We start from the raw sequence: 9,789 nt of genomic DNA, 5'->3' as shown, positions 1-9,789 counted from the left end.
ACGGGGAAGCCCCGCCTCTTTCGGCCAATAGCTTTGGCGGCCGTGGCAAAATGACCAATGGGAGGTGCGATGGGCGGGGCATCAGGCGGCGCTCCTCCAATGGGAGGCGGGTGCGCGCGCGGGGGGGGAGGGGAGCGGCGCCGGGGCGTCAGTCTGTCGTGGCCTGAGGAGAATCGGCGTGGAGGCGGGCGCGATGCCGATGTACAAGGTGAGGCCCTTTCAGGACGGCTCCGGGCCGGCGGTTCTGGCCGAGCACCTCCCCTCCTGCATGTACCGCGTGCGCTGCGCCCACCGCCCGCCCGAGGCCGACGGTGGCTCCGGCTTTCCATCCTCGCCGCTGCCGCCGCCTCAGCAGGTAGGAGCCGCTCGGCCCTGAGGCGCCTCACTTGGGCTGGGTGGGGATGGGAATGACAGGCAGGGCGCCGCTCCCTGGCGCCAAGACCGCCCTGGAAAGGTTTCCGCCTTCGGACTAGTGTTCCCATCCTCCCCAGCGCCCCCCCCCCCGTTTTCTGCCCCGCCCCAAGCCACTCCCTATTTGGACTACAATCCCCATTCTCCCCACCCGCTTTTCTCCCTGCCCCAAGCCATTCCTCTTCCAGACTACAATTCCCATCCTCCCCAGCCCTCCGTTTTCTGCCCCGCCCCAAGCCATTCCCCCTTGCACTACAATCCCCATCCTCCCCACCCCGTCCACTCCCTATTCGGACTACAATCTCGATTCTCCCCATCCCCCCCCGGTTTTCTCCCTGCCCCAAGCCATTCCTCTTTCAGACTACAATCCCCATCCTCCCCAGCCGCCTTCCTGTTTTTGGCCCCGGTCCAAGCCACTCCCCCTTGGATTACAGCCCCCATCCTCCCCAGCCCTCATCCCGCTCCAAACCATTCCTTTTTCAGATTGCAATCCCCATCCTCCCCGTTTTCAGCCCCGCCCGAATCCACTCCCTATTCGGACTACAATCCCCATTCTCCCCAACCCCATGCTTTTTGCCCTGCCCCAAGCCATTCCACTTTCTGACTACAATCCCCATCCTTTCCTGCCTGTCCACTTCTTTCGCGTCTGCTTTAAATCCTTCCCGTTGCTCCCGAAGGTTTCCTGGCTCCAGGTCCCATCAGCCCCAGCCCAGGTTGGTGGGAGTTGTAGTTCGAAAGCTTTGGAGAGGCGGCCTTCTTTCGAGACCCATTGGGGCCCCACACAGGCTCTGGTAAGAGAAGGGTCTCCCCTCCTCCCCCCATTTCAGCACCTGGATCCAGATCAGGCTGCCTTCCTGTCACTTTCACTTTCTCTTTGGGGAACATGTTTGCAATAATTGCTTGTGTGTATTGGTGAGCATACCAAATGTGTATTAAAATTTATTTACTAATGCAAAGTGACTCGATGTAGCTTACAATAAAAATCAAATTATTATTATTATTATTATTATTTATTTACATTTATATCCCGTCCTTCTCCGAAGACTCAGGGCGGCTTACATTGTGTAAGGCAATAGTTTCATCCTATTTGTATATTTATATACAAAGTCAACTTATTGCCCCCCCAACAATCTGGGTCCTCATTTTACCTACCTTATAAAGGATGGAAGGCTGAGTCAACCTTGGGAGAGATTGGTACGGAGAGAATTAAAATTTGGGATAAACTCTAATATAAACCCATTGAAGGGTTTCCTCGGTGCTCTCTTGAGTTTGCTTCTTTTCTTGTAGACGTTCATTACCCAAACTAGGTAACATCATCAGTGTTAGAAGGGAGTGGGGTTTACAGAATGAAGAAATGTGATTTTCTTGCAGTTGTTTCATTACCCGAACTTGGTAACATCAACAGTGCTAGTGATGTTACTAGCACAGATGACATTACCTAGTTTGGGTAATGAAATGTCTGCAAGAAAACAAGCAAGCTCAGGGACACCAGAGACCCCACAGTCCTCCCCCTCCCTCTTCCTCTTCTTCCCTTCATCCTCTTCCTCCCTGCAAACTCCAATCTTTCTAGCACTGATGAAGTTACCTAGTTTTGGTAATGAAAACTTGTACCAAAAAAAAAAAAACCCACTACCAATCTCAGAGAGCACCGAGGACCCCTCATGTCAACCCTGAGCTACAAATATTCTCCTTGATTGAAATCCATTGACTATCGATGCCTACAGCCCCTCCTTCAGGGAGATGGTCGATCTAGAAACATATAACTAATATAAATATGTGTATTTGTATAAAAATATAAATAAATTGCATATAAAAAGGGATAACCAGAACACCTGGTTTTGTTCTGACCCAATACAAAACAACGAATTGAATGCTAACCTAAATTTTCATTCAGGATGAAGTTGACCCGACACTCCAGGCGCTTGAATTCCGCCAAGAAGAGATCTTGAAACGTTTGTATGAATTGAAAGCTGCTGTGGACGGCCTCTCAAAAATGATCCAGACACCAGATGCAGACTTCGATGCCACTAACATAATTCAAACAGATGACCATGTTTCTCTAACTGTCAGCTCGGCAGAACTCGATAGTCTACTTGGGAAGGCAAGTCAGATTCTGAAATGCTTGCATTCTGTGTTTATCCTTGAAGACATTTCACTCCTCATCCAAGAAGTTTCTTCAGTTCTGACTGAAGAACAGGAGAAGTTTCTTGGATGAGAAGTGAAACGTCTTCAAAGAAAAAGTCCAATTGCCTTTTGTAAAAGCACCTTTAGGACACACTTAGTGATGTTAATTCTACAAACAGTTATATTGCAAAAGTATCAGCCAACACTGATGTCAGGATTAAATTTTAGGGCTTTAAGGAAATAAAGGCATACTTAATTGTTCAAAATTGGCCTAAAAATGTTTGCTTTTAATTATTTACAAATAATTACTTCAGCTAGCAGGAGCAAAAAGCTTTTAAAATGAAGCTGTTGTTAGTGATAAATACCACTTTGTATATTAATAGCTATCCAAGTAAAAATAACTAGCTCCTCCTTTATTTGGGAGCGTCATTTGAGTCTCATTTCATCTCACCGATGACTTGGAATATCTGAGTTGGAACAGTTTTTCTAGACAGTTCCAACCTCTGCAGAATATTGTCGTCTAAATATTCAGTTTCTATCAGTAGTAATTGCCAGTGGTTAACTGGTACTGATAAACAAATGTATGATTTAGAAATTGGTATATTTTGGAATATGCTTCATATTCTAAGTATTGTATGTGTTTATAGGTGGTATTCAAATGTAGTGGTGCATAATGTACAATTTCTAAGTATGTCTAATCCAGTTCACCATCTGTTTAGGACAGAGATCCATCCATTTTTCTATTCACATAACATTCTTGGAGGCCTAGCATTTTTAATCTCTCAACTGACATATGCAATGCCTGGTTCATCTTTTATCACCTGTGAGAACCACTTATGTCACTTACTCCATTTCTTCTCCACAGCTAGTCTAAGCAGTGTGGAAGATGAATAGGCAGTGTAGAACTGCAGTGCAGTTAATCTGTGGAAAGTACTAAAAAAAACCTGCAGGGTATTAACTATAATATATGGAAAAGCTTTAGAAAAGTGGAAATCTGAATAGCTCACTGAAGTCAAGTTTGTTTTAAAGCAGGATTACGGTGCTCTGAAGGATATCGTGATCAATGCGAACCCCTCCTTCCCTCCGCTGTCGTTGTTAATACTCCACAGTATGCTCTGTGAGAAGTACAAGATACTTTCAACTGTTCATACACATTCATCTGTGAAAAACGTGCCAGAAAAGCTGCTCAAATGCTTTGGTGAGCAGACAAAGAAACAATCGCGCCACGAATACCAGTTGGCCGTTACTTTAATTTGGAAAGATGGTAAGTCCATGTGTGCTTATTAATAGATGCTTACAGAGAGCCCACACCATTTTTATTTTATTAAATTAATAAAAGAATGGATCTTTATTGGACGTATCCTGCTTGGAGTTGTGTGGCTATATAAACCTTTTAAATAAATCTGATGTAAGATGGAAAAGGGGGAGGTACTTGATAGATTTGTTGCTTGCTGTTCATTTTGAGTATTTGTTACCTGTCGGGCATTATCTTATGTGAAAAATCAAACTGACAGCCAGGAAAATGTCTCTTCCAACTACATGAGACATCATAAACGTGTTGGGAAGGAATGATGAATACAAGTAGTCCTTGACTTACAATCATTTGTTTAGTGACTCTTCGAAGTTACAAGGGCTCTGAAAAAAGGGACTTATGATCACTTTTCACTCTTATAATCATTGGAGCATCTCCAGGGTCACATGATCAAAATTTGGACACTGGCTATAGTCTCTCGGGGTCATGTAATCACTTTTTTGGACCTTCTGACAAGTCAGTGGGGAAGCCAGATTCACTTAACAACCATGCTACTAATTTAAAAACTGCTAAGTGACTCAATTAACAACTGTGGAAAGGAAGGTCGCAAAATGGGGCAAAATTCACTGTCCCACTGTCTTGCTCAGCCCAATTTTGAACTCGTAAGTCGGGGACTACCTGTATATACCAGCTCTCCAAGCGTCATTGGTGTCTAACGCTACATTGGGATTATCCTTCCAGTGCCAAAACCCCAGATGAAGTTCAGCATTCAAACCATGTGCCCCATCGAAGGCGAAGGGAACATTGCTAGGTTCTTATTCTCCTTACTCGGCGCAAAGCATAACACAATTGCAGCCACGTTGATAGACAGCTGGGTCGACACCGCCCTCTTCCAACTCCAAGGAGGAAGCAATAAAGAAAAGGCAGCAGTTCTGCGGGGCATGAATGCGACCCTCGGCAAGACCTCCTGGTTGGTGGGCAACGAATTGACGGTAGCAGATGTTGTGACCTGGTGTGCCCTTCAACAGACGGGGGGCACAGAGGCTGTCCCAGACAACGTGCAGAAATGGCTCCGATCTTGTGAGAATCTGGCTCCTTTTAACGCTGCTCTCAAGCTACTGAAGTAGCGTTCTCCCCCATGGACAGGCGAGCAGATTCAACTTTTTCGACATGTCTGGTTATGAAATCTGGGATGATGTTTGGATAAATCAGATTTGAGAAATAACCAAAGCTGTATTGCCAATAAAGTTCATCAGAATTGTCCTTTGCAAAATGGTAATTCTTCAGCAGGAAAACAGGGCTCCGTGGTCACATCCACCTGATCTTGGTAACAAGATGGGTTGGGTTTTGGAAGATGGAAGATCAAGATGGAAAACCTTCTGAGATGGTTTTCTCCTAACTTTCCTAACTGCTCCCATCCAAGAGTTAACAGGCCCAATCCTGATCAGCTTCTTTGGGATTAACCAAGATTGTCTGATCTGGCTACCTGCTATAACCACAGCGTTACTGTTAATGTCGGAAACTATAAAGGATTTCAGGATTGCTTATCTCTGATTTCTATTCAGTTCAAATGAGAAATATGCCCTTATAGATCTAGACTATTTTATATAAAAAAATAAGATACATTAAAAGTAACAATGAGAAATATTTTTGGTTCACTTAAACAGGAGAGCCGAGTGGCTTAATTCTGTCTCTTTCGTCCCTCTCTTGTAACAGTAGCTTAATTTTTTCTTTAAGAAGTTTGATTTCTTCTTCTTGCTTCATCACTTTCTGCTGAAGAGCACAAATCACCTAAACAAAAGAAAGCAGGCAATTATTTCCGCTGTCCCATATACAGAGTGATGCTAGCGCAGGAAGTGACCCACCAATATAGGAGAGTATTACTCTTCTACATGGCTAGTCACTTCCTTTTTTAAAATTAAGAATAGCCATCTTAATTTTATTTAAATTATATTCTTTTCTTTTTTTCTTTATTGTGGTTGTTAACCAACACAGGAAAATGATATTCAAAATTAGGGGCTATTTATCTGGCTCGTCATAAATGACATGGGCTAATTGTAATAATCTGGGCTCATAAAATATCCATAATTTAATTATTAATTATAATTATGGGTTAATTTGTCTTACAATCAAATTATGATATTCAGGCTTTAACAGAATAACAGAGTTGGAAGGGACGTTGGAGGTCTTCTAGTCCAACCCCTCCCCCCCCCCCCCCCCGCTCAGGCAGGAAACCTTGTATCATTTCAGACAAACGGTTGCCCAATCTTTTCTTAAAACCCTCCAATGTGTATGATACTCTGTGATAAATGTATGATAATTTGGATAATCATGATCAGTTCTTGTCAAGGCTTACATTTGCTGAATTATGGAAGAGTTCGCTTTCCAGCAGCTGAAGGGCTGTCGGTCTACGCGAGGATGCGTCGCTGGTCAGCAGCTTCACGTATCTGGCCTGTATTGGCCACTTCCCACAAAAAGTGAGCGGGAGATTGCCTCGTCTTAAGCCCATCAGAACTTTTGTCCTCTCCATTTCTGTTCCAAATGGCTGGAAGAGTTCAAACAAGATGACGCCCAAACTGTACATATCCGACTAGGGAGATAAGAAATGTTCAGGGTCAGAACTTTTTTTTTTTTCATATTTTAATACATCTTTTTAATATTCCTGCCTCTTAGAATCAACGTGGGGATGTGCACTGCATAGCAATAGTTATGGAGTGACTCTTGCTAGGGAGGAAAATTTTTAGCAAAAAGAGTGATGTAGGCCAGAAACTATTCCAGGATTGATAGCCTGGCAATTTCAGAGCTGTATGGTGTTGCTTTCCAGGCCAGAAGCCCAAATAACGGATCAGATTTGCCCCCAGGGTGTTCTCCATCTCTCTCTAAGCTTGCTTGCGTGTGTGTTTGTTTCTTCTGGATAGGCCACCAGACTTCTAAGGCACAATATAATCACTGTCATTTTGTAAGGCGCTGCAGAGAGTTCTTTGTTTTTTAAAGAGCGGAGGCCACTGATACTTTCAAAGCTTGTGGCTAAATGGTTTGGGAAGGAATAAAGGGCTGCTTGCAGTTACTCTGTTCTTTATGCCCTTTTAATCAGTGGTTAGAATGCAGTATTACAGGCTTAACTGCCCACTGCTGAGAGTTTGATCCCAACCGTCTCATGGTTCTCATCCTTTCGAGGTAGGTAAAATGAGGACCCAGATTGTTGGCAATAGGCTGGCTCTGTAAACCGCTTAAGAGAGGGCTGTAAAGCACTCCGGAGCAGTATATAAGTGCTATTTCTGAATATGTCTTGACATCTGAAAGATGGAATTTCACTGCTGAGGTCCTGCTTTTTAAAAAAAGCTTGTTAGATTGGAGGTTGGGACGGTTGTACCTTGAAATCATAATGAGAGCCTTGAAGTTGTTCAGGTGAAGCATACAGACAAGTGCCCACTCCGGAGGTATGGATGAACGCTATACCAAAATAGAGGGAGCATGTTAGCATTTTTTTTTAAAAAATCAAGCATTGCAAATCAATAACCAAAGCACTGTTAGAGTAGAATAATTACCGTAATTATTCTCTGCACTTAGCAATTGGATTGTATCTTCCTCTATAATGTCTCTACAGGCTAACCCAAAGTCCCCTATTTTCACATGGTGGTTAGGTCCTTGGAGAAAGATATTCCGGGGCTGTAAAGACAAAACCAACGCACTGATGATGTTACCTAGTTGGGTCACGAAACGTCTGCAAGAAAATAAGCAAGCTCAGAGAGCACCAGAGACTCCTTGGTTCTCTTCCTCTTCCTCCTCTCCTCAAACTCCCCCTCCCTCCTAGCCCTGGTGACATTACCTGGTCAGGTAATGAAACATCTGCAAGGCAACAAGCACGTTCAGAGACCACCAAGGACCCCTCACTTCAACCCTGAGCTACAAATATCCTGCTTTATTGATACAAAACAAATGGTTCTGAATGCATTCCAGAAATTTCAAAATCACATTTCAATTAACACTTGAAAGTGTTAATTAACTGAAAGTGTCAAAATGGAGCCGATCAGATTCTGGTTCAGTGAGCACCGAGTAGAGGGTCGGCCTTGAAGATCCTCAAAGGCCCCTTTCTATTCTAGGTGTATTCTCCAGGAGGGACAGGCGCAAACGCCCAGAGACCCATAGGTGTAAAGTTTAAGTTGATTACTTTATTGTTGTCTGCCTATTAACGCAGAAATCTCCCCAGTTCACATGAGAACCACCATGTTTCCCCGAAAATAAGACCCTGTCTTAGATTTTTTTGAACCCTGAAATAAGCGCTTGGCCTTTTTTTCGGAGGTCTTATTATTTTGGGCCGCCTGGAGCAAGACAGGGATCCTCTTGCCATCTTACCTGATTTCCAGCTCTGTCTCCCTAACCCTAACTAGAGGAAATGGCGGGAACTGGCCACGCATGCGGTTAAATATTTCCGGGGAGGCCTTATTTTGGGGGGAGGTCTTATTTTCGGGGGACGGTTTATTATCCGGAGAGGTTTTATTTTCGGGAAAACACGGTACTAGACAAGGCTTTAAGGCATTCAGGGAGAGTCAGACCTAGCTCTTTGCTGTTTATGTAGAGAATCCAGGCTAATTCTGTTGTGGTCCATCAGCAGCCTCGGGAGCTGGCAACAGAGTCCGACAGCGATGAGGCTGAGGTGAGGCCAGGGCCATCGGGAAGTGAGGTGCAGACTCCAGAGCCTCCGGAGCCTGATAGTAGTGAGGCAGAGGAACAGGAGGAACCTGTTCCTAATGCACGCATGAGAAGAGCTGCCAGAAGGCAAGAGCAGCCCAAGCAGAAAGGACGACTCGGGAGTAGGGCCAAGAGATGACTGGCCCCTCCCATAAGGCTTAAAACAGACCAGGACCGGTGTTTCAGCTTTGCCGGAAAACAACGTTGTAGCTGCGTCTTCTGCTTCGTCAACGTTTTTGTTTTTGTGGCTTCTGGATGTTTGCCAGAAAGGGCCTTTGGCAGTTGTTTGGGTGATAACTGAGGAATTTGTGTTGGGAGGCATTTGTTTTACTTTGAGTTGAATTACTTCATTCCCAGGTGTTTGAATAAAGTTTGTTTTTCCACGGACTAAGTTTATTACTACCTACTTGGGCCTGGGTCACAACAAATTCCTCACTTGACCCCTCCTCCGATGGCTGCTCTCCAAAAAGTGGAGATGTAAGCCTGAGCTGAGCATGACATCTTTGTAGAGGCCCTACATCTTCTCTGGTGGTCTGCAACCTTTTAAACCAGGGGTCTCCAACCTTGGTCCCTTTAAGACTTGTGGACTTCAAGTCCCAGAGTCCCTCAGCCAGCAAAGCTGGCTGAGGAACTCTGGGAGTTGAAGTCCACAAGTCTTAAAGGGACCAAGGTTGGAGACCCCTGGTTTAAACCAATGAGATCATCTCCTAACTGGTTCCAGAACCAAGCATCACCATCATAAAGGAACAATGGCTCAAATGTAAGGTTCCCAAATGCATTTTCTCCATGCTCAAAACTACCCATTTTCTCCCCACCACCTTAACATGGGTAATTTGATAAGACGTCCCCGCAAATGGGAAAGCGAATCGACGGACAAAAAATTAATTGACGCAATCATGACTAACAACACATCGATGCTTCAGGAGCTACTGCCGTCCCATTCCGTTTATCAAACGGTTATCCGCCAGGTAAGCTCTCTATCTGCTCAATCTAAAAGACTCAAAAAGAATGTTAAAAAAACCAACAACAACATGTAAGAATGCAGGCAGTCCTAGGTTTACGACGACAATGGAGCCCCACGTTTCTGTTGCTAAGTGAAACATGGGCTAAGTGCGTTTTCTCCCGTGTTTTTCGACCTTGCTTGCCACGGTTGTTAAGTGGATCGCTGCAGTTGTTAAAGTTAGTAACGGGGGTTGTTAAGTGAATCTGGCTTCCCCATTGACTTTGCTTGCAAGGAGGTCGCAAAAGAAGATCACGTGTCGCGCACACACTCCCGGAACACTGCAACCGTCACAAATACGAGTCAGTTG

The 9,789-nt window shown here is 44.6% G+C and overlaps 2 protein-coding genes across 9 annotated transcripts in view; one reads left to right on the top strand and one right to left on the bottom strand.

The window, feature by feature from the left end:
* The first annotated feature begins 76 nt into the window (after positions 1–76).
* Positions 77–9,789, top strand: part of AIMP2 (aminoacyl tRNA synthetase complex interacting multifunctional protein 2) — a 14,375-nt gene continuing 4,662 nt past the window's right edge. For 2 of the 7 annotated variants that reach the window (XM_058157589.1, XM_058157588.1), the window contains exon 1: positions 3,667–3,799. In XM_058157589.1, the coding sequence (XP_058013572.1) occupies positions 3,797–3,799 (3 nt within the window). In that variant the 5' untranslated portion in view covers positions 3,667–3,796. Of the gene's footprint in view, positions 356–2,305; positions 2,513–3,564; positions 3,800–4,528; positions 5,051–9,154; positions 9,448–9,789 lie in introns of those variants that run through there. The other 5 variants (XM_058157593.1, XM_058157594.1, XM_058157591.1 and 2 more) reach the window with 5 other exon arrangements.
* Positions 5,373–9,789, bottom strand: part of EIF2AK1 (eukaryotic translation initiation factor 2 alpha kinase 1) — a 27,118-nt gene continuing 22,701 nt past the window's right edge. For both annotated transcript variants that reach the window (XM_058157585.1, XM_058157584.1), the window contains 4 exons: positions 7,336–7,456; positions 7,161–7,240; positions 6,144–6,377; positions 5,373–5,578 (listed from right to left, as the gene is read on the bottom strand). In XM_058157585.1, the coding sequence (XP_058013568.1) occupies positions 5,447–5,578; positions 6,144–6,377; positions 7,161–7,240; positions 7,336–7,456 (567 nt within the window). In that variant the 3' untranslated portion in view covers positions 5,373–5,446. The remainder of the gene's footprint in view (positions 5,579–6,143; positions 6,378–7,160; positions 7,241–7,335; positions 7,457–9,789) is intronic.

The sequence above is a fragment of the Ahaetulla prasina genome, chromosome 14 (genome assembly GCF_028640845.1).
Source record: "Ahaetulla prasina isolate Xishuangbanna chromosome 14, ASM2864084v1, whole genome shotgun sequence".
Lineage (NCBI taxonomy): Eukaryota > Metazoa > Chordata > Lepidosauria > Squamata > Colubridae > Ahaetulla > Ahaetulla prasina.
The sequence above is the reverse complement of the archived record's forward strand: the minus strand, read 5'-3'. Positions and strand labels throughout refer to the sequence as shown.